We start from the raw sequence: 24,902 nt of genomic DNA on the forward strand, positions 1-24,902 counted from the left end.
GGCGTGCAGCAGCCAAGGGCTTGGCTCCCTACCAGCCTGGAGCAGCCACTGCACAGGCTGGATCACCTTTAGTGAAACCCTTTTTTTGTACCGGTAAGGGACGCCTCCCAGGGCCACCAGTAGCAGCTTTCGTAAGTGCTGCAGAGAGCCCCTTGAGTGGCCGCTGCTGGAAGGTTGCGTACAGCCTGCCCGGGGGGCAGCCTCCTTGTCGGGAGGTGGCCCATGTACATTGGGGTTGGGGGGAAAGCTCGACCGGTGGTGTTTTCAAGCTCAAGGAACCAAAAGTTCAAGCAGGGGAAGGAATTGGTGTGGAGATACTCAGCAAGTGGTTTTTTTCTCACCGGAAAGAGATCTAAGCACAGTTGTGGTGGAGCAGCGTGGAGATCCAGGTGCTTTGCTGATGGTACAAACATCAGCATGCATTTCCCACTCTGGAGATTTCAGCCTAAATTTAAAGGCTGTGCAACTGCCTGACTGCAGGAAAACAGTGATTCAGTTTGAGTTGTCAGCAGTAGATGACAACATGCAGAGACTCTGTGCTTAAGCTTTCAAATGACCCTTGGGTGCAAACCTGCAAAAGGCATTGCTGGGCCCGTGATGCCCCAAAAGGCACAGCGAGGGTTTACAGTTGCCAGCCGTGGATCACGGGTTTGTGCCACTGGTAAATGGGATATTATTCGTAAATGGGACAAAGGGGTAAATACCGCTACACTGCTTTACAAGCCAGGTTTTTAATGGCTATTTCCTAAGGTGGCTGTTTTCATGGCTTGTAAGCATTTCATAAACGTTTCTGAAATCATTCCCGTGATGCTGATATGAGGTTGGTAGGTCTCTTCCTCCAGCATGTTGCAGGTGGGGATAAAGGAGGCAAAGAGCAATTAAAGTCTCTTCTGAGAAAAGACAGAGCGGTTCATTACCTGCTTTTATTGCCTCTGTCGTTATGGGTCTCCAGGTTCAATTAGAGCCTCCCATTGCCGCTGCAGTACATTAATGACAGAACGACTTGCCTCAGGTTTTTATTTGGGTGGGAGGCAAATCTGCAAGGCACTGCTGCAATTTGGATTTCAGTTTCCAGGCTGGCAGCTCCTTCATGACACCTCAGCCTGTGGTGGGGCCAGGGAGCCCTCCCCCAGCACCGCTGGGTCCCACATCAGCCTCCTCCCCTACACAGAGAGCCAAGTTAGCCCGGGCTGTGATCTAGCGCTGCTGCAGTCCCAGCTTAGCAAGCTTCTTCAAAGGAAACTTTTTTCGTGTTGTCCCCCATGAAGAAATGAGGGGGAAGGAGGAGTGGGAAGAAGGAAAGCCTGGAAGGCCTTCTGTTTTTTCCCCCATTCCCCATCATATCCACTGAAAGTCTCCTCATGGCCAGCCTGTGCTAGCAGCTAGCTGTTTCGCTGAAAGCATCCCAGCAATAAATCTGTCAGCAAAGCTGGGATTCCTCCCTTCTAAATTTATCTTTCTGCAGAGTAAATATATACAGCTGAGCTGATCGCTCTCACACTCTTATATAGTCAGGGGAGAAAAGTAGATATTTTTAGACTCAGGTTAATCTCCTCCTAAAGCAGATGACTAAAATAGGTCAGCTGGTGGTTGTAGATAAGATGTTTTACTGGTGGACAAGGAAAATAAGTCCCGTGAGCACCTTTGGGCCTGGGTCTCTGTGACTGGAAGGGGCCGGTTCTCAAAGAGGGAACAAACGCCCACATACTGTGGCAGACAGGAGGCGAAATGGCAGTGCCCTGGTGAGCAGCTGCTCACCTCAGAGAGGGTCCTCGTGCCCATCACTGAGGCTGGGCAGGCTGAACCGACAGCCTCGGGAGGTTCTTAAACACCAGGCTGTACTCCCCGGTAGGAGTTTATAACTCAGCTTCTGAGTTCTAGATGACTGCACCTCAGGTGTTGGGAATAAATTCTAGTGATTGAAATCTCAGAGCAGTATTAAAGTGTCGGAATAATATTTCAGCCTGCTGTCTCTACATACCTATTGATTACATGTTCGCACAGTATTATTAATGCAGCATTACTACTGAAATTTGTAAATGTCTTCATTAAGGGACTGGTTTCAGAAACAGAGGTGTGTATTTAGTTCTTCAAGTAGTCTCAATCACTCTTGGCTGGTTTCAGGTCAGTGAAGATGCTTTGAATGGTAAGCTCAGCAGATAGGCTAACTATGATGGGTGGGTTCCTGGTGCCACGCAAGTTGGTGGGAAGAACATCTGTTGATTACCGGGAGGTCACGGTTTCATTCTGTGGTGTTAGATGTGGCCAAAAATACCACATTTGTGAAGGCATCCGCCACAACAAGATCACATGGAGTATTTTCTAAAATTCACTCTGCATTTCTCAAAAGAAACTCCTCAAAGTGATACTCCTGGAGAGCTGATCGCATTAGCTTTGCTGATATTATGCAGCAGCTTGCAAAATGAGTGCACCACTGCAATCAAGATTGCTTAGAGAGTAAGGTACTATGCAAAGTGAGTAATGGTGTCAGTCACACTTTGGAGGATACTTTTGTTTGCCTTGCAAAAAGTAAATTAAATCTCTAACATCTTTCTCATGACCATGCTGTTTTTTCTAATGAAGCAGTTAATATAGCTGCCTAATATTGTGATTGCAAATTCAAAGTTCATTAAATACTAGTACATAGCTCAAACTGGTCCACTGATTTGGAGTTACCATATACCTGGCCTACAAAGACCAGCATAGGGTCAGGAAGGTCCCACGATATTTCAAATTTTTATGTCATCCCAGCACATCCTACTGCCCCGTTGCTCTAAGTCTTCTTGCAGCAGATATTTATATTGGCTGTAACAGGAAAAAAGAAAGCATCAGAGGCTGGAATACCAGATTTTGACCAGTTCCATATGAAAAGCAATTGTGTAGCGACCATTAAAATGTGGTGTAATATCAATTTTCAGATTAGTTCTAGATCAAGACAGTGAGCACTAAATCTGAAAATAAAGCAAGAAGTTGTGTTATAAATATTGACTGCAACAAGAGGAAGAAATGGGAAGAAGCAAAAGAAGGCAGGCATCACCTGCTCCCTAACGTTAGCTCCCAGATGAAAGCAGGGACTTTGGGAAGATGACCTGGTGCTCCCTCATACCTTGGAGCACCTGAATGTGTGACAGACCCGCAGAGGACCCTGTTTAGTCACCCCTTTCAGTCAACCCGTGGCAGGCATCCCACAACGACGGGTGGCACAGTTTAGCTGTCTACACCTGTGTGTCTGTTGCCACTTGAGGTGCTGCCCCAAAATGAAAACTTTTTCTTTGCTGTTTTTTTTTCCTCCTTTTCTGAGTGGAGCCTGAGGACCTGCCACCCCAGAACACACAGCTCAGTTTGGTGTGCCATGCCTGGTTTTTAATCTAGGCTCCTGTATTGTCAGATTTCATAGCAAGGACTCAGTCCTAGTTGCAGCCCCAGTGCTTAGGGAATAGCTGCGCTACTCTGATTGCTCCCCTGTGGCCACATGGACGAGCAGGATGGAGCAGGGAAGAGCTGATGCTGTCACCAGTGGTACTGCTTACATGGTGGCAAACACGCACACCTCTTTAAGGGTCATTGCTCAAATTGCTGTGCTGTCTCCACAATCATCCTTGAGAGACATTCTGTATTACTCTGCACAGCTCCTAGCTCAGGGCTCATAAGTGGTGCAATAGCATCCTGTGAGTGACTGAATTATCAGGACAACTGTTCATTAGTATTCAAGTTACATTCGTCATTGATATGACCGTGATTTAGTGTACCAGCTTGCAAATAGTCAATTTATTGTATTAAAGCAGTCAGCAGCCTTGCCTAGGCTAATCATGAATCACACATCCAAAATCACAAAGTTGCTTTCAGGCAAAATCATAAGGGTGGGGGTTTTTTTCCCTTTGCTTTATATTTTTGAGCTCTAAGGTGGGTCACGTTTAGAGTTTTCCCCTATGAATTGGAACTTCTAAAATTAAGCAGGGCCTTCCACCTGTTTCTTGCTTTGGAAAGCTGAAGAAAATGGCTTTTACAAGATTATGTGTCTCAAAATGAATTTTACAGGCTGGAGCGTGTCCAACGAAGGGCAATGAAGCTGGTGAAGGGTCTGGAGCACAAATCTTATGAGGAGCAGCTGAGGGAACTGGGGTTGTTTAGCCTGGAGAAAAGGAGGCTCAGAGGAGACTTTGTCAAACTCCACAACTACCTGAAAGGAGGTTGTAGGCAGGTGGGTGTCAGTCTCATCTTCTAGGAAACAAGCAATAGGACAGAAGGAAACGGCCTCCAGTTGTACCAGGGGAGGTTTAAATTGGATATTAATACAAATTTCTTCACTAAAAGGCTTGTCAAGCATTGGAAAAGGCTGCCCAGAGAGATGGTTGAGTCACCATCTCTGGAGGTATTTATAAGATGTGTAGATGTGGCTCTTAGGGACATGGTTTAGTGGTGGCCTTAGCAGTGCTAGGTTTATGGTTGGACTTGATGATCTTAAAGGTCCTTTCCAGCCTAAATGATTCTATAATTCTATGTCTCACCACCTTGTGGGTACAGTCTGTGCTTCCATTTCATTTCCAAGCCATAGACACTTCTATCACATTTCTATTCCCACCTTTTCCTGAGGTGACTCATAAATTACATTCTGAAACAGAGTAATTTGGTTCTAATTTAGGACTTTATATTTTTTAGTAATGATCAGTATAGCATATTAGTGTTGCTTAGTAATGAAGTCACTTGAGACCTCTCTGGCACATTTTCAGAACATCCTATTCTATTCCCTGTGGAATGTGACAATAAGATCGAATGAAACTGTGTATCAGGAAAACATATAAAATACTGTCTACATTATTGAATTATATTTTCATTATAAATTGAGGAAGGACAGAAACAATCATTTCAGTAAGACTGAACTTACCACTGCACATTTCACAGCCAGTCGTGTCCTATTATATTTTGTCATTGGTTTTCACACAAGAATTGTTCCAAGTCCATGAATAATTCCCTCCCTGGACGTCCTCCATTGCCATATCTAGATGATACTGTGCCATTCCAAAAAAGTTTCATTCTGAGCATTTCCTTTCTACTCACATCTGGAGCACTGTGGCCCATTCTGAGCAACTCAGTACAAGAAATACATGGATTTTGTGGAGCAAGACCACTGCAGGGCCATAAAGATCATTTAAGGACTGGAGCATCTCTGCTATGAGGAGAGACGGAGAGCTGGGGCTGTTCAGCCTGGAGAAGAGAAGGCTCAGAGAGACCTAATCCACCTGTATAAATAACTGATGGGAGGGAATGAAGAAGGGTGAACCAGGCTCTGCTCAGTGGTGCCCGCTGACAGAACAAGAGGCAGTGGGCATAGGTTAGCAAATATTAAATTTCATCTGAACACAAGAAAACATGTTTTTACTGTGAGGGTGACCAAGCACTGAACAGGTTGGCTAGAGAGGCTGTGAAGTCTCCATCTGTGGAAATATTCAAAAACTGCTGGGCACGATCCTGGAAAACCTGCTTTCAGTGTCCCTGCCTGAGCAGGGGGTGGGACTGGACGATCTCCAGAGGTGCCCTCCAGCCCCAGCCGTTCTGTGTGATGTGAATTCATAACACCATATAGTTATACACGTTACACTTCTTGTCTATGGCATGTATTTAAAATCATGCATCCTGTTTATCCATATGCTGTAAGCTCATGCCAGTTAAAATGATCAGTCTTGATTCTGATGATTTCAGGTCTCTAAAGTAATTTCCATGATCCTCAAATTCTCCCAAAACCAGCAGAATTCCTCACAATATGACAAAGTCTTCATTTTAGGCTCTTAATCATTGAATATGTGAATATATTTCTCTTAATATTTAAATTGCTGGTTTACTTTAATGACTTACTGTTATAAAAAACTACTTCCCCCTAGACCCAGTCCATGCATATTTAGTACCATGTCTTGTTATTTTTATATATTAAAATACATTTTTACTAGATCTTTTTTCCACTAGGTCTTCCTACAGACTGATTTCATTTGTACATGGATTCATTCTTACCAACTCAATTTAATGGGAAATTCCAATTACAGAGCTCAAATCTGCCCTCAGCTGCATAGGCACAACCACTGACGGATGCTTTGTAATGGGTTAAAAAGTATTCACAGAAAAATCACAAGACACCCAACGTGACTCTTAGAATTCAAGGTGGTACATGATGGCTTAGTAGCAGCACTGTTTTACTGTCTGCAGAAGTCTTTGAGAGGTTGTAGATGGGGTTCTCTATTGAGTTGTCTAACAGCCTCTAAGTGAGTCAAATACATTAATGAATAGATAAGATAGAAAGATATTTGTATGTGTATTCAGATTGTGATTAGAGCTTCTAAAAGAACTGACAGTTTATGTACATCTTTCACAATCAACAGGCTTTGATGGGGATTAACAATACTCCCAAGCTTAGGCAGTCTGATGATCCTGTGGCGTGTACTAAATATCATGACGATAAAGGCCAAGAATGTAGCTGCACAATTATCATGAATAAAATAGAAAATAAGCCAAAAGTCATCTTTCTAAAGTATCTCTTCAATTCAGCCTCCGACTGGCATCATGCTGAAAGAAAAGTTCTAGCCATGGTTTGTGGATCAACAGTTTAATTGTGGAATGCAACTCAAGCACGCAGGGTGGGCACCCATACTCACAGATCCCCTATTTCACGGTTCCCTTCACCTGATTACTCGGGCTTCTATGGCCTCCCGTCAGGTCTGTCAAAGGGTTTGGGGGCATGTTTTGGAAAGGGAGTATTTTTTTCCTAAATTGTTTTATGCCCTGTCATGCAAATATGAAAATTTACTGGCACCAGTGGTGATTTTTCTTCATGGGTTGTAGCTTCAAAAAAACAGTCCTAGAAATACATCTGGGTCCCGTGGACTCAAAATTGGGACTGAGCCATCCACATTTATGTTTATTTTACTTAAGGAGCCAAGAAACACTTCTTTTTTCCTCCTTTTTTTTCTTTTTTCTTTTCCCCAGAGTTTATTCCAATATGGAGGCGAAAGAAAGCCGAGAAGGGAGAGTGTCTGTCAGTAGCCACAGGTCCCTGTGGGTGGGAGCAGTGGCAGGAGAAGGCTCCCTGCTTGTGGGCTGCTTTTCAAGTGTATGGGAGGATGCTGCACTGCTCACACTTTTTCATTCGCAAACAAAAACAGGGCACCCCTCAGTGCCAAGGCAAATGGCAGAGATCCTCCAGGTCTTACTAACTGGCTGCTCTGCTTTGTCAGGCTTTGTTTTAACGTATTCCCTTCCTTTGGCTGTGGTCGTCCCCTGCTCTCTGTTCACCAGCGTAAGAAAAACCATGTCGTGCTTTCCTTGCCAGACATACAAATGCAGGAAGAGTGTGGGAGAAGAGCAGGGGAGATCTTTGCCATTTTTATATTGTGTGTGTGTGTTGAATATTAGAATGTAGGAAAATGGATCTGCTCATCAATAAACAGATATGAGAAGAAATTACTTATTTCATCCTTCTGGTAGGTGATAAGCCTGCAGCCATTTATCAAACATCCACTGGAAATAAATGTCTGTTGTCATTTTTTCACTTTTAATAACATTATACCTCTCTGTAATTTTAGGTGCTCATCTCAACTGCTACCGTGTTTTTTTGGTTGATTGTTTTTTTTTCTTTTTGAAAGAATGAGCTTAGGAGAGAGAGAATAATTTAAAGAGGCTTTCCCCTTTCTTTGGCAAGCCAGCAAAATGAATATAAAGAAATTATTTGTATCCATAAAAACAGAATAAGCCCACTTGCTTAAAGTAGAATAAACACTAAGCAGTCTCACTTGGATTTTCAGTGGCTTTGAATCCAAGTTCGCTTTTACAGCAGCACCAGAGGCATTCTCCCAGCTTGCTAACCCAAACCCTCTACTACAATTTTCTGGCACCCTTTGGGAGACTCCTTGTTCCCACCCTGTGTGCCATGTAGAGGAGATAAGGGCCACCATCCCTTATCTGCAGTAAACCTTTCTCATAACTTTAGAAAGCAGGTGCTGAAGCTCCTCAGTCCTTCAGCAAGCACGGCTGGTAGGCAACCTCTTGGAAGCTTTGCTTATGTGGACGAGGGTTTTTTACACAATTGGTATGACAGTGCATAATACCATCTCTTCATTAGCACCTGCTCTACCCCAATAGCAAAATGACATTATTCTAGACTACTCTCACACTTTCAGCTTTCAGTATGGCTGTGCCTAATTATACTGCAGCAGAGCTGGAGCTTTTGGTAGTCAAGTTTGGGATAACTGGAGTTTGAGGCTCCTGGGAAGATGTGGCAAAAAGTTTGCAGCAGGAGGACCTGCTGCAAATACACAGGTTTATCTACCTGGAGGTTTATCTAGGTGACCAGAAAGGAGGTGGCCAGTGGTTCAGCTGCCACACCAAGGTGCATGAGGTGGCTTCTTCCTCTCAGAGCTGTAAGTTTCTCTCAAGGGTGCATATGGACTGAGGGGGTGGCTGTATCTTTTTACATTTGCATTCATGTTTTGACATTTTCTCCATTCTCCTCTTTCTCCCAAGGAGGCTTAGACACACAGAGCCTGGCCTAGAGTGAGGAAATGAGGCACTAAGCCAAAAATGTTTTAAAAAGCTTTTTAAAACACAGACCATGTTTTCTTACATTTACATGGAAGATAGGTGAGGATCATACCATATATATGATCTATCGCAATAGAATATCTCTAGAACAGGGTAAATTCATCCTATTCCTAATGTGACTGACTTCTGAGGGGAGGAAAAATCACTGCAGGTTGCATCTGTTAGAGTTGGGCTCTGCAGGGACACATCTGTTTACCCTCCTGTGTCTTAAAGCCCTGGCTAAAACCATCCTTCTCCTGCACAAGAACCTCTTCTAGCTAGGCTATTCTCCCTTCTCCTATAGAATCTCTGCTCCTGATCAAGCAGTGGCATGCCTCTCTGTCTTGTAGCCTTGCAACAGACATTCTCCTGTGAGAGAGGACCTGCAGGCTGGAGTCCTCCTTCCAGGCAGGGACTGGCCTCAAGCTCTGCTCTTGCCTGCCTGAGGGCTCTCTCTTCTCACCTGGGATGGGGACCTTCCCTGCCATGGTTTCAAAAGAAAGCATCCTCAGAAAGTATTGCTTGGGCATACTTGTAAGATCTGGGTGGATTTTTGGCACCTTCTGGCCTCTGCCTGAATTACAGATATTTTTTTCACAGGGGCAGGGGCTGGGCATCTCCAGAGTAGGAGCCTCCGACCCTGTACTGGTGCATGTGTTTAAGTACCCAGTAAAGGCGGCAATCCAAAGCCGAGGCACGGATTTATTTTAGAACCTCTGCCAGAGGCTAGGCAGAGCAGAGAACCAAATAATCTAAATACTTGTTAAGCCTTACAGGTCTATGTTCCCATGTGGTTGCAATTTCAGTGGAATTTGATTACAGTGCTCTCACCAGGAGTCTAGTCGGGTTGGCTTATTGTGTCATTGGCAGGAAACAGGACAAACCCAATTATCCCATTGCCTGGGATCCTTGCAGTAACAGGGAACTGCTGAGGTCGGATACATTTGGATCATCCTAACAAGAAGTCCAAAGCTTTTTCTTCCCCCCCCCGGTGTAGGAAGTAACATAGGTAAAACCCAGATTCTCTGACAATCCCAAATCTGCCTACACAAATCCAACATTCACTGGGGGTATTGACACATGAACAACATATACCAGATAAGCATTTAAAAAGGAGGGCTTTCTGCAGCACCTTTTTAAATGGACCCATCTCCTCCTACTTGTCCTCTCCAGATCTGGCTTTGGAATTATTGGTAAACTTGTAATCATCTCTGAGATGAGAAAGTACCTCAGCTCTAAAGGAAAGGTGAAAATCTTTCACTTTTTTGCTATGCAAATATTTTGAAATACAGAAAACATTCCTTCTTAGCCTTTCAAAGTGGATCGTGAGATGTAATTACAGTAATTTTACTGCATAGCTACCAATATAAGCACATGGAAGGCGTGTGGGCAGTCCTGCATGGTTAACAAGGGATGGAGAATTTGTACATCCTCAACTTCCAAACCCTGGATCAACTCCAGCCCTGAATACAGCAGCAACTCTCAGATATGTGACAAAAAAGATATCTTCCCATCATTATCTTTTTAGTGATAGTCGTCCGTATTTTTTTTCTCAGAAGGTTATCCACTGTTTGATTACTGCCCCCCAGTTGGGAAATTGTGTCCTGTTCTTTATCTGAATCTGCCTGAAACCATCTTTCAGGCACTGAATTTTACTTTTACTTTAGTCAGTAGTACAAGAAATTCACCGTGGTTGTAATTTCTGTATGCAAGTATCTGTACTCAGCACTTGAGTCATGTCTCAGCTTCTTGTCTGTGAGCTCCTTAAGCTTCAAATCATGGCTTGATTTCCAGTCCTTGGAGATACTTGTGCTCCTCTTTTGAACCCTCTCCCCTCTCTCTCTTCATTATTTCTATAGCTTTTCTGAGGTGTGGACAACAATGTACAAACAGCCATAAATGGTCAGACAAAAGGTGTATCTAGCCTAGTGTCCTGCCTCTGTCAGCACTTCCCATAGATGCCACAGGAAGGTTAATAACAGGAAAACAAGGTGCTGCTTTCTTCCCTGCTACCTGCTCCAGCATCCAAGTGTTCTGCAGCTCATTGTGCTACACACATATGCTCTTAACCTGAACTGGGACCACTTCCCATTTTCTGCTTGACATTCCTAGTTGTATGGGTCCAGGGACCACCATAACATATTTCTTGCTTCCAACTCCACCTGCTTTTCACCTCCTATTTGGAGAGTAAGCCTTGCCTGCTTTCCCGAGATTTCAGTCCAATGGACCCCAGCCTACTGTAAGATGCCTGCAGTAATGTCACCTGAAAGCTTTCAGTGATCGAGGTGTTCTAAAAAGCATAAGAGCTACTTAAGTTAAATAAAATATATTTAAATTTATAGTAAGCTCCTGGATTTTCTGAGACTATCTGCGAAGTAAGCTCAAAAAATAAAACCAGCATTGACTATCTCAGTAAAAGAAAACTAAGATTCCCTTATAACAGCATAATTACTCCAGGTGTTAGGGCATTAAAAATAACAGCGATGTTATAGAGGAAGGAATGAGTTGGCAGTACTGTCACCACCTTTATTTCCTAGGACTTCCAAATGAACGTAGAGAAATCTTAAAACATTTGCATTTCCAGGTGTGGAGGTGTTTCTGCACCACCACTGATTTGCTCTGCTATGCAGAGCCCCCCGCCCTCCTGCTCTCCTGCATGCAGTCTCACTCACCCCTGAATCCTGCCTCTGCTCCTCAGCATCACAGGCACAGGCAGACACATCCCAGCTTCCTTTACCTACAGCCACCGCCCGCATGCAAGACCTATCCCTTCATCCGCATGTTCATAACACAAGGTCAGCGCGTGCGCACCGTACCCCACACTTGCACATGGCATCACTTACTATTTTATTCTGGAGATGGGATGAGACATAGAGGGTCTCCGTTGTCCGGGCACTTAAGGTGCCCAAGTCCTTTTGAGGGGGGATTTCAGCAAAACGCATTTTGCAGCTTGCTGGGGTTTAGGAGCTGCCAGCAAGGTGAATATAGGTCTGAGCTGCTCTTTCTCAAATCGAGTGGTTGTGATGGATTATATTTATACCTCCACTGTTCCAGCCTTTGACAAACCTTCCCACACATCTGTTACATTAGAAAGCTTCAACCTAATATTTTTTGAGCTGGGCATATGGGAACATGATTATATCATCTTTATTTGTTTTTCTCCATTCACTCTCACTCCTCCATTCTTCCCTCTCCCCACTGTTTATCATTTAAAGATCCACTAAAATATTACACTGTGTTTTTTACTCATCACCGTCTTTTTTCCCCCCTTGTTGACAGATGCTTACCCTAATTCTGAAGTCATCTATGTGTGGACTAATAGCACCACAACCTCTGTGGTGGTGGCCGAAGATGGCTCACGACTTAACCAGTACCACCTGATGGGACAAACTGTAGGAACTGAAAACATCAGTACCAGTACAGGTAGGGATAATATTTCCATCCCGTGGTTGCCGATAGCTGGAGCAGGAGGGTTGATCCACAAGCTCCGGTTATTTTGTAAGGAGGTTAGGGAAACATCTGTGGGATGCAGGGTGCTTGAGAGATCCTGTGCAGGTTCCTGACCACTTAGCAGACATGCTGAAACACTGAGAGGCTTATATGCTGGTTCTTACACACGTTGCAACGGGTGAAGGTGCATCCAAGCTCCTGCTATTTAACGGGAGCACTGGAGAAGCTGCACACAACTTCTTGGTGACCACCTTTGCTGAAGCTGCCAGAGCTGTTGCTGGCTTATTTCCCTATGGGAGGAACCATCCCGGGAGGCAAACACCACCCACACATTTGATCCGTTTCAATCATCGCTTTAAAGTGATTTGCTTGATGAAACCACAGCGGGGGAGGGAGCAGAGGGCAAGTGGGGGTTGTGGCATGGCTTTGCAGCGTGTCCAGGGGACCACGTGGCTGGAGAGGAGGTGCAAACCCCGAGGATTCCCATTTCCTCCCGGGCTGCAAGCATAGGCGCCAGATGTGGCAGCATTAGGGAGGCAAAGAAGCTTTAATCCCAGGCCAGGCACCCACGTGAGCCATGCCGTCCTGCTTCTTAAGGCTCCCACGCAAGGGCAGCCCTGGGCGTGCATTGGCGGGGGGACTCCTGGGGGGGTCGAGGCTGGGACAGGGATCACGTGGGCTCAGCAGGATGGGGGCTTAACCAGGTTACACAATGCACTTATCTGGGGAGCATTAGTGGCATCCAGCCTGCTGTGAAGGGAAGGGGGATTTCCACCGCACTGGTTGTACAGGGCTTGGGGTGGGGAAAGGGGGCAGCCAGCGGCAGCACAACTGGGAGCGATTCCTGCTGGCAAAGCACGACAGAGGCTTCTGGTGATGTGCTGTGTCCCTGGTGAAAAAAGATGGGCTCCAAGCTGAAGGCAGGATTGTAGAGGACAAGGTATAGATTGAGTTGGGAACCTGTTACTGTCCGCGGGAAATGTAGGAGATGTGAAAACAGGTATACGTACACTTGCACACAAAGTTAGCCGGACCAAAACATGAAGGCGCATAAAGCTTTCTGCTTAAACTGTCCAAACATGGCAAATAAAGAGGGGGCAGCTGAGCTTGCCACATACTCTCCAAACAGGACACAAAGTGAGGGAAGCCTTGCCTCGAGCGGAACAGGGGAGCCACTAAACATGACCACCACCTCCATCCTACAGAGCTTCACCCCCTCCCTTGCCCATTTCAGGAGACACAAAGCTGTTGCTAAAGCAAAGATACCTAAAGTCTAGAGAAATGTATAGACAGAGCAGCCACCACTGCAAAGAAAAAGGACGAGTATGCTATCTCCTCCTATTAAAGAGCAAAGGCGCTTTTTTCCTTACCAGTTTACCATCATAGCGGCGTTGTTTTCTGCAATGAACGGCAGCTCGCCTCTTGCCTTCAGTGTTGCCAAGAAAAAGATCCAGGGGATGTACTGGAGCATCTCCTACAAGCTCGTCCTGCTCCTTAGAGCATGAAAACCATCCAGCCCAGGCAGTGAGTGCTCCAGCGTGTCCACTCCAGGCCACTTCCAGTTTGCAGCTTTGCCTGTGAAAGCTCCTTGTGCTCCTCAGCCCAAGGAAACAGGGGACTCTTCAGACAAATCCCAAAGTTTCTGCCCAGTAACCTCCTCCCTCCTGTATCTTAAGATTTAGGCTAATAAATGCTTGTTTTCCAATGTCAAGATTTTATATTAATGTCCCGGGTTACATCTGGGCTGGCTGGATTCTGATTGCAGGCTGGATCACAAAGAGCAGGACACAGATTGTAACCAGGGATTAGCAAAATACAAAAATCCGATTTTGCACAGGGAAAGCATCAGTCAGCAATGGATTTTCTGGACTTCATCAAGCTCGTAGGAGGCCAGTAATCAGGGTTACTCATGAACGGCTAAGGCATTTCTTCCTCCTATTGAATTGTTGAACATGAAAAAGAAAAACCAAATAGCTGTTGCACATATCCAAATGCTTGGATCTTTTGTGGGTTTTTTGACACACAAGTCAAACTACACAGCCCTTGCAGCTGCATCGGCAAAATGTTTGCATCTGCCATACAACATTTATGCTCTTCTTTCTAGCAGACATTTTTTTTCAATATGGAAATGCTGGACCTGCTGGATCCCTTGGGATTCTCCTGATTTTGTAGGCAAGTCACTAAGATTGGCTGTCTTCTCAGAAAAAAGCCATCCTGGCACTCCCAATTCACCAGCCAGTCTTGAAATCGGGAACATTTTAGCCATGCCACATAAAATAGCTCTGACATATGACCCCTGGGGTTTTGCTGGTGGTTTTTTTTGTGCTAACATCCCCTAATGTCACTCCCCCAAAAGAGAAGATGTTTGACTACTCACATTGCTTCCAACAGGCCTAACATCTGTTATGCCCTGGTGGTGCAAGTGAAAACAATCACATATGGGATTTGGGTCCAAGTGGATCTTGCTGCTTTCTGCAAATGATTGCCCAGTTCTGTTTCCCATACCCAGAATCTCTCACTGCTAACTTAGGATCTACAGTGCCACAAAACCAAACAAAAACCCACTCTTTTATTTTCTGCCAGCTGGAGCCTGAGCTTTGAAATATCCAAAGCCTACATAATAAAAGAAGCATTCAACCCTTCATTTTGCACCAAATAATTCTGATTTTTCCTTGAGATTAATTTTTCCCCTGCATCACTATAAAATTCATACAGGCATTTCTTGTGGGCCAAAATATTCTGGATGCCATGGTCAGGGATGTGGCATTACAGACCTGTCAGGATCTCTCCAGAACAGCGGTTGACAGACCTGAGTCCAGGTATATCCAGTAAACAAACAAGCTTGGGAACTGGTGCAGCCTCATTAAAATACTCTATTGACTCCCAGCATAATGGCAATGGAAGAATGCATGTAAAAGCCTGGAAAATTTGTAAGCATGATCTCCAGAACTCCATCATCTAGATACCAAAAAAATACTGTAGCAGCTTTTAAAGCATAAAAATACCTTAAGACCAGCAGCAGCACGGTAGCGTAGCTCTATGAAGAAATGCAGCCATTCCTCCTCTGGGGCTTTTCATTAGTGCTAAATTTGTTATCAAAATTGTTTCATGCAGTGATGAGTGGACCCCATCAGGAACAGGATTCTTTTTTAATTGTTACATAAACCAATGATAAAAATTCTCTTGTTCAAGAAAGCTTGTGGTCTAAGGGTAAACAGTGGCCTTACAGAAGTAAAAGGGAGGTTTGCCGCTGCAGTAGAGCCTGTATAAACAAAAGGCCAACTCAGGCAGATGTTTGCTTTACTTTAAGCAGTGCTCCTAGGTCATTAAAAAAGCTGTGGGGGTTTCATAAGCCCTAGGTCTGCTGGAGGAAGCATTCCTAGTGTAGGCATTTTTGAAAGGGACAGCATGGGAAATCAGAGAAGGTATCAGTTGGAAGAAGAGCAAGTACAAAATCAAGGTGATATCATTATTTCAGTGCAGATGAGAGCTTTGATAGGTTAAAGAAATTCATAAGGCAAAAGTCAGCTGTGGAGAGCCATCAAAATGTAGGCATTCATTTTCTGCATTTTAAAAAGGAAATAAGGGGGTCCTGTTGCTCTGCTGAAGCTGTTTACTTTTTTTTTATTCCAGCTCCAACAGCATATGTCAAAATCAATAATGCATACCGTCACTCCTTAGCAAGCAGGGAAACTGTGACTCAAACACATCCCGGTGCAGTAGCAACTCAGAAACAGATTACAGGCACATAGACCCTGCTGCTCCTGGCATATTTGATGAGCAATCCACAAACTAAATGCTCCTGAATAAAGAGCAAGTGGGGTTCCTTCCAAGACCACAGCATGTTCAGTATCCCTGCTTCAAAGTTACACTAAATGGAAAGGAATTAGATGTTGCTTCACAGGGATTTTGTCCCCAGTTTCACAGCATTCCCTGTCCATCTCCACATCCCTCCTCAGGGGACTGTTTCACCAGAAAATCAGACTCCAGGAGAAAGTCATAAAGATTGAGGCAGGCTGTCAGGTAAGGTATTTCTGTGCTGTTCCAGTCTCTGACTAAAATCCTCAGCACAACGAGCTCTGCAAAACTTAATTCAGAATAACAGAGCTTCTTTAGCATAGCATATCAGTGCAGCTGTACCTGCAAAAGCCCTTTCACTCTAGACCTGTTCTCCGCTAATTAGCCATATTGTCACTTAGAAATAATCTGCCAGATCTAACAGCTTAGCAATGCTGGCCACAGCTCAACGCGGGCTACTCACTCAAGGCAGAACCAGCCTGTGATATATTTTCCTTTTGTCGCTGGTCTATAGAAACTAACAGTCAAGTCTTGCAACAGAGATTATAGCTATATTTGTTTTGTTCTTGGAGGACGATATATATTTCAGAACAGGCATTACTCTGATTCATCAGTACCCAGCCGAATGATGCATTTAAATTAATTTGGTATCAATGTGAGTGGAGATCTGTTAGGGCTTGAAGGGTTTGGGGTTTTTTTATTCTTACATTTTGTTTTTACTCTTATTTTTCCTAGGCAAATAGTAGCCTGGTTTTAGCTAGCAAGATTTTGGCTTTGAGGAGCAGTTACCATCAATGAATAGTCTTCAGTAACAACTATATGGTTTTCCAGGAACAGCCTGAGAGAACCAGTTAAGTTCTGATTTTTTAATGAAACATTAGGGAACGTGACAGCTGGTCTGTCGATTTTGGAGTGCATTTTTTTAGGCTTTTATTGAAATTCGGAGAACCTGACAAAAGACAGATTAAGGCAATGCTGTGAATTTGGCATATAAAAAAGACATGAAATTTAGCACTGCTGTGGCAGCTTTCAGTGAATTCTCCATGCAGGCAGTATGATATTCAGATATTCATTGCTCAAGTGAACAAGGCATGGCACAATGTCTATCCAGAAACAGATTAAAGTGTACCAAATTCTAGGTAAACTGCATGTACTAGAGGGATTATTTTTTTTTTTTTTTCTGGAGGAGCAATCTGATGGGTTTGGGTGCTCAGATCAGTAAGACATCCCAGGATCCATGTGCAAAGTTGCAGGTTTTGCAGCACTGACACTGGGACAGGCAGTCCCTCAAGTGCAGTACAGAAGTGTCTCGATCCCTTCTCATTGTTGAAGAATGATGGCTTGACAGTAACAGTTGCCCTAATGAGGTTAAGTCCTGCTGCTAAATCAGGTTTCTAAGAGTAGGTGGCCTTAACTGTTTGTAGGACTGAGTAAAAAATGGGCAGGACTGAGGCAGTGACGGCAACCCAGGTTTTTTAAGCCTGTGAATGTCAAGACAACCCAGGTGGCATAAAAGGAGTGAAGCTTTTCAGTGCAGTAGGAGTAGTCAGTCATTGCATTGCCTTTTGCTTTTGGGGAATGAATGTGAAGTCTAACAGGATCTAGCAGCACCTCTCTCTCAAGCTCTGGTTTTCCACAACGGAGAAATCCAGACATTTTTAATGAATGAAATTAAGAACGGCTGAATGATATCTTCAAATTGGGGGGGGGGGGGGGGTGTGTGTGTGTCTCTGTGTGTGTGGAGCTGGCCTGCTTAAGTCCCTAAATCAGTAAGCCTCCCTTATTTTACCCACATGCACATTTTTCTCCTCCTAGGTGAATATACTATTATGACAGCCCATTTTCATCTGAAAAGAAAAATTGGTTATTTTGTCATCCAGACATACCTTCCTTGCATTATGACTGTGATCTTATCGCAAGTGTCGTTTTGGCTAAACAGAGAATCTGTCCCTGCTAGGACTGTCTTTGGTGAGTATCACACTTTCTCCCAGCATGCAGGAAGGATCGGTCTGGCTTGTGGAAGTGATTTGCTGTAACAAAACCACAGTGCACTAATGCTTTTTTCTGCTTGAGGTATTCTAGATGTTCGCTTGTTCTCTTCCAGTTTAAAGTCAAACTTCATTTAAAGACACTGTCTGGGCTTTTTTGGTAGTTATTATAGAAATTGGTCAAGAATCAATTATACTAATATTAAGGACAGAAGACAAAAGAACTGGATTGGTGTGATTTGTGGTTTGGGTTGGGTTGGGTTTTTTTCACTTGGGTGAAATACTGGATGGCTTACAACAAGAAAACATCCATAATATTGTATTTAGTGTATACTCAAGCTAAGCATTTGAAACAGATTTCACTTTGAGACATTTTGTTTATCTCTGTTTTAAGATGTTTATCTTGGAAAACCATGTAGAGGTTAATTAGTGACAATTATCTCTATTACCATCAAACAAATCAATATGATTTTGCATTTAGAAAAAGCATATTTACTACAGAAGTTGTCATGGAAAAATCCTTTGGGGTGTCTTAAATTACTCAATTTATCACTAGAAGATTGCAGAAAATAAACATAGCCTTAAGTAAAGGTTGATGAAATACAGAATTTTCAGTAGATGAAAAATGAGGTGAGTGGGAGCAGTTTATTATGTAAAACTTTGTTCAGCTGTTGTTAAAAGAGTCATTCTTCTGAAGTCAGTCAGCAGCTTTGATCAAAAATCAGTTCATCAAGCTGTATGGGGAGAATACAGGTACCAGCATCGCTTTGCTGATTGGTGGTACCCATTCTAGGTTTACAAAGCTGTAACTGGGAGTTGGGTTTTGTCCTATTGGAAGAATCCTTCCACAGGTGGAAGTAGTGGCAGCTCAGTCACTTACTGGCCTATGGGAAAGGAGGAGCTACAGGCAAGGCAGTCAGTAACAGCCAACAATTTCATACATACAATCTTCATGTGAGAAAATAAAACCAGTAATCCCACTTGATTCTGACAGTTACTGCTAAATGGGTTGCTCACCGATTTTATAATGTACTATTTAACAAGGGACACTCTATACATACTATGCATCAGTATACAGGGATAAAATGCCAGTAAGGCCTTGGTTTATGTAACAGCTGGGTTTGTGTTACCCTAAAAACACTTAATTTAAATACACTATAACTTAACATAACCAGAACACCACAAAATTAAACATCTGAGGGTGGAGGCTTTCATTTTTTCTTGGAGAGTAATGTATCTTACTCTCCTGGACCGTAATATGGAAACAGACTGACTTCATGTGGCCACCTTAGGCATCCTGCTGAATTGCAGCCTGCTCATGGCTTCTTAGGGATCTTGTAAGGGCTACCAGACTCACCTCTTCCTCTTTTTCCCCCCTTCTTTATAGGAGTGACAACAGTCCTCACCATGACCACCTTAAGTATTAGTGCCCGTAACTCTTTGCCAAAAGTGGCCTACGCTACTGCCATGGACTGGTTTATAGCTGTCTGCTATGCCTTTGTATTTTCTGCATTGATTGAATTTGCAACAGTCAACTATTTCACCAAGAGGAGTTGGGCATGGGATGGCAAAAAAGCCCTGGAAGCTGCTAAAATCAAGGTGCTTACCTCACATTTTTTAAACACATAAAAAGCAGGGACTCAACATAGTTCAAATAACTGAACGGACAATTTTCAGCTTCTTTGGGGAAAAGGTATTTAATTACCTCATGACATACTTTCACCTTCCTGTAGAGGAAAATTTGCAAGGAGATATGCCTTCTTATCTTCACAGAGATAGAGTATCAGTCTCCACCATCTATATGAAGAGGGCTATTTCCAGAAGGATGGAGGGAATTGAGTATACACAGCATTTCAGTGACCAAACTTCTGATAACAGCAGACATAAACTATGAAACATATCTCTGCAGAATACTCCCTATGCACTCTTTCAGATAAATGACAAAGCTCACACTGAACTCCATGAGTCAGGGTCCCATCACAGTATCCCCAAGAAAAAAAGACACAAAAGAGCGGTTCTGTGAAAACACGAAGTTTTGAGTTTCATGCTGAAATGAAAGTTTTGGAATAAGTCTGATTCTTAGCAAATGATGGCCTAGAGAGAGCTCAGACCTGCAGGCACCCCAAAGGAACAATACAGAGAGGGCAAGCTGGCAGGGGCAATGAGCCCAACCACACTCGTTGCTGCAGCCAGGAGAGTGAGGTTCACATCTTGGCAGCTGTCCGTGGGGCAGCAACCTCTGCAGGTGCAGGACCACATCGCCTTGACAAAAGAGGCTGCTAATGCACACACCAGGTAGGATCCAGGTCAGGACAGTCACTTAGTTTTCTCTGGCATTGGGGAAAGTTTAACATGAGTAAGGGATATAAAGTCAAGACAGGAACAGCTGTTTGGTAGTCAAAGTCGCATAGGCAACAGGCATCTGTTGGCATGATTGATTATGGTACTTAGATTTTTGGGTTAGTGTCTTGAGAATGTGTTTCCACTTTCTGTTCCCACAGTCTAATGTTTTGTTCTGTACACTGCAGAAAAAAGAGCGTCAATTGCTGGGAAATAAATCAACTCATACTTACAGCACTGGGAAGATGACCCCCGCGCCAAACATGCCAAAGGACTCAGGCCCATCTGTCATCTCAAACACTGCATCTGCTCCAGCGAAGCCTGCAGAAGAAAAGCCTGCTGAAAGCAAAAAGACTTACAACAGCATCAGTAAGATTGACAAAATGTCCCGGATAATTTTTCCAGTGCTGTTTGGAACTTTTAACTTAGTTTACTGGGCCACATATTTGAATAGGGAGCCTGTTATCAAAGGTGCCAGTTCTCCAAAATAAACTGAAGGACTCTAAAGCCACATGAGCCATACTTACAAAGCAGGCGCTACCAAGGAAATTTGAGATCCAGACAACTTTCTACATTTGGGCAATATTCTTCAGGAAGTTTTTTGCATGTTTAATAATATGTACAAATAATATTGCCTTGATTGTTTCTACATGTAACCTCAGATGTTTCGGAGACAATTATATTACTTACAGCAACAGATCTTTATAAAAGATCAGAAGGCATTGAACATGGCTTCTTTGCTGCTGAGTATCTTGCATTGGTAGTTTACAAATGAAATAAGTTATATTTTTTAACTGTTCAAGTGTACTACATATCGTGGTTTTTATACTTCAGATGTACAGTCATACAAATATAGGCTTAACCTATATTTTACAGAAGAGCTCCACTATTGTCATCTGATAAGTTACTGAGTAACGCCAGTTGTAAATGTGCCAAATTATTAAGTATAGGTCTATGTTTGAGCACCTTTACTGGTTATAGGTAGTGCATTACTCCACAGTAAAACTGCTCAGCCCAATTTTCATTGGAAAATAATACAATGCACTGAATCCTAATGGGGCTATGTTAATTTTCACTGCTTGAGCTTCTAGCGTGCAGTGAAGTAACATAGGGAGCAGGATGCTACTTGTGTAAATAAAGGTGCTGGAATCTTGCCCTTAAAAGACAGTAAGTTTGTTTGGATTTTGCATTCCAAGGAATTTTCTTGAATGATTCTCAGTATTTATTCCAAAAATTAGAGATATACTGCATGAAATTAACATAGATTAGGAACATACCTGTGCAAATAAAACTTTTAACAACAGCAGTAGACATTTTTATTAGGGTAAAGTAAATGGTGTTTGGACATTTTCCCAGGAAGAAGATTGTGTTATATTATCAGAGATTAACAGTAAAGAATTATAGTAATTCTGCAATAATTATTGCTTGTTTCCCACAGTGAAAACCAATCAGCTGACACTAAGAAGTGTGATCAGAGAAAAAGATGTGCTTCATGACAGCAAGGTGTTTCAGTGACAATGTTGACAGAAAGGTCTTTGTACTGTCCATCTGAAACTTTTCTATAAAACGCCTTGCTGCTGCCAATGTGTTTTGCTTTCACAATGAATGAGAAAATGCAATCTGAGTTTTCAGCTCTTTCCTCCTTGGCATCTTTTCCTTGTTCCAGAAGCTTTTGTAATTTAATCTTAATGTTTAAATAAAAAATGCATTCAACATTTGATTGCAAAATGTCATTCTTATACTGGTTATCCTTTTAGAGAGACCAAAAAATCACCACAAGAGCCGGAAGGAGTAAATGAAAAGCACACATCATGCACTCGGTCACATGTGTGAGCATGACACATCCTCACTGTTGCCCAGAAAGGTATATACTGAGGGAAGACAGTGAATCGAGATGTTTCAGAATTAGGTGCTATCTTGCTATGAAGCATCAACCCCATGTGCTCTTTGGTACAGAGAGCAGAGCTCGTGCTTCACTTTAAGGTGAGGGTCTAGTCCGGGACTGGGGAGCTGTCTGGACTTCTTGTGTGTGTTCTCTTCATCCCCCTTCACTCCTAAACATTGCCAAGAAAAAAACTCACACTCCTATTCCTTTTTGCAGGTTTTTGTTTGATGCTGAGGAATTAGAAATTTGCAATTTCTCAGTGCCCACGGAGAAGCCACGGGACTGAGTGGGTGACTGGAAGCTGTTAAAGAGGAGCAAGGGAGGGGCATACCATCTATTAGTTACGGTGCTATCCTGAGCCAAGATGAGGATTTGGAGCTGTTTTCATGTAGGCTTCCCATATGGCTTTGAACAGCCACACACCTCTATGTTCATCATTTTTTTTGTTTTAAAAGTGAGATAATGGTATCTGAATGCAATAAATCTGGCCCTTTGGGGATTGAAAATAGTGAAAAATTGCAAAGCCCATTGGGAGGCGAAACTGTATGAAGTCCCATGGCTATTTCTTTTCTTGTATGCAGGTTATTTCCACAAAAAGGTTGGAGCCAACGAGACCTCCTGTTTTCTCGGTGAAGAGCACATAGCTTTGCCAAGCCCGACAGGGATGCAGTGAAGGGAACTGCAGACACAATGTACTGGGTGTCCCCAGTGATTCACTCACTGAGCACCTCTGAAACAGCTAAAACCACCCGGTGACTGGCAGAGGGGAGCAGATATTTCTGCATGTACAAGACAGACCCTCTCAGCTGAAGCATCTTCTGCCTCTTCCTGTGGCCATGGAGATGTACAATAAATGCCAGCTCCTGGAGGCTGAATATCCAGTCAGGGAGAGATGAGCCCAACGTGCTGTCAGGGCTAGCAAACAACAGTTCCTCTTAGTCAGGATGTGCACACCAGGGGAACTGTTCTAAATGTTTCATATGGGTGTGCATTCCTCCTGTGGCAAGGCAAAGTGACCATGAAATGAGTGGCATGGTAGGGTCTTGTTAATCACTGACGAAGACTGCCTGCAGCCCTATGGATGAGTGTTTACTGACTGCCCTCGAGTCTTTTCCTGGGGTTGATGATAGGGCCTGCCATTGACATTCATCACAGGTTGGTATGTGCCAGGTAACACATCTGGACAAGGCGTCTTGCTCGATAGAAACCAGTTTACCAACAGCTTGCTATTTCTAGTCTCTCCAGAATAACAGATGAGACGTAACTCTAGCAACATCAGTGACATAGCATAATGCACCAAATTGATCTTACTCAAACAGGTGTCTGAGGATGATGGGTGGGCTGGTGAGGACCCACCAGAAAACAGTCCACTTGATTTGCCCTCTTTTTTTAATGCCATATGTAGACATGCTGTCATGTGGTTGGCAGGTATGTATAATGATACATAACTGTAAGCTCAATTCTCTTCCCAACCATTCTTGCAGCCTACAGGTGGCATAGGCTCAGGCTTTTTTATCACACATTATTATTTATGACAACGTAAATGATAAAGTTGTATTATTAACACTTCTTCCTCTCAGATATCAAACATTCAAGGTACATGAAAAACATGGTGGGTTTGGTTTGTTGGGGTTTTTTTCCCCCCCACAGGAAGTTTAGGTAGTTGTAGGGTTTTAAACTAAAACCAGTTATTGAACAATGATGTTCCAAAAATTAAGGAACTAATTGGACAGTCCTTGACCGAAACCAGGTTCTGTGGGTTCAGGTTCAATCTGGAGCATGGGACTTTTGCACAGTCTAAATAGATTGAAACTATATCAGGATCCTGAGACACGCTGATTGCTAGAAGCTGAAGGAGTACTTGGGAGGAATATCATATATATGTGCACTGTTCCTCTCATTCTTCCCAAAAGAACTCTGCTTCTGGCCATTTTCAGAGGAAGGTTACTGTACTATCCAGACCTTTGTCCTGACCCCATACAGCTACTCAGCAAATGTTCTGCAAGAGAAGGCTGGAGCGCAGGAATGCCTAGTCAGACCACAGAGTATTTGTGAAAGTGGCACCAGGGTGCTTCTGGGGTAATATGGAGGCTGTATTTACTACTACACTGTTAAAACCTATGAACTATCTGTGAACCTCCAGAAGACACCAAGCATTGTAAAAAGATGTCTGAATACACATGAATCCCCCAAAACAGAATCACAGGGATTTGCTTTTTACTTTCCTCAGACTCCCACAAAAAGCCTCCAAGGTGAGCTTTTTTGCTACATGAATGGGAAACTCGGAGCCACCTTCACAGCATCTTCTCCAGAGCCATTATCTGCCCCAAAGGGTTCTCTGTGCTTTTTATTATTTGCTTACACCCAAGTTTGCCTCTCACCCTGAATGGCTCAGCATCATTTTTTGGTCACCACTGCAGGACTCGGTGCCAGGACCTCTAAATCTGACTTGTTTTACTTACATGGAAAGTTTCCTTGTCTTCACTGAATACAAACTACCTGCAAAGAGCGGAGCTGCATGGTCGCAGGATCAGGCTCTTTGCTTTATTTTGGTAAACAATTTATGTGACGTGTAGAGGACCTGATAATTACCTGCCAAAGGCATATGCACCACAGACATTCTATACATAAATCACTTCAAGGTATATTGACTGTCACTTTCTGCGTTTGAAGGTAAAGGCAGAAAACAATGATTAGAGCTCATTCTGTTACTGTGGATTTGCTAAACCAGATTGAAATTTCCTGAAGAAACCATCTATCTTACATTTCTTGGAGAATCCCACGCATTCCTAATCCTTGCTGAGAACGGAAATGAGAGGAGAAGCCGCCACCTTGCAGCATGTGCTCCTGCCTGAACAGTAGGTTCATAATCTGGG

General features: G+C 43.4%; 2 protein-coding genes across 4 annotated transcripts in view; one reads left to right on the forward strand and one right to left on the reverse strand.

The window, feature by feature from the left end:
* The window catches only part of GABRB3 (gamma-aminobutyric acid type A receptor subunit beta3), a 197,944-nt gene extending 183,993 nt beyond the window's left edge, over positions 1-13,951 (reverse strand). The window contains exon 1 of the mRNA XM_037377006.1: positions 13,386-13,951. Within this exon, the coding sequence (XP_037232903.1) occupies positions 13,386-13,486 (101 nt within the window). The 5' untranslated portion in view covers positions 13,487-13,951. The remainder of the gene's footprint in view (positions 1-13,385) is intronic.
* The window catches only part of GABRA5 (gamma-aminobutyric acid type A receptor subunit alpha5), a 60,021-nt gene extending 38,162 nt beyond the window's left edge, over positions 1-21,859 (forward strand). For 2 of the 3 annotated variants that reach the window (XM_037377009.1, XM_037377008.1), the window contains exons 8-11: positions 11,845-11,988; positions 17,629-17,781; positions 19,189-19,400; positions 20,330-21,859. In XM_037377009.1, coding sequence (XP_037232906.1) covers positions 11,845-11,988; positions 17,629-17,781; positions 19,189-19,400; positions 20,330-20,632 — 812 coding nt within the window. In that variant the 3' untranslated portion in view covers positions 20,633-21,859. The remainder of the gene's footprint in view (positions 1-11,844; positions 11,989-17,628; positions 17,782-19,188; positions 19,401-20,329) is intronic. The other variant, XM_037377010.1, reaches the window with a different exon arrangement.
* The last annotated feature ends 3,043 nt before the right edge of the window (positions 21,860-24,902 follow it).

The sequence above is a fragment of the Falco rusticolus genome, chromosome 2 (genome assembly GCF_015220075.1).
Source record: "Falco rusticolus isolate bFalRus1 chromosome 2, bFalRus1.pri, whole genome shotgun sequence".
Taxonomy (NCBI): Eukaryota; Metazoa; Chordata; class Aves; order Falconiformes; family Falconidae; genus Falco; species Falco rusticolus.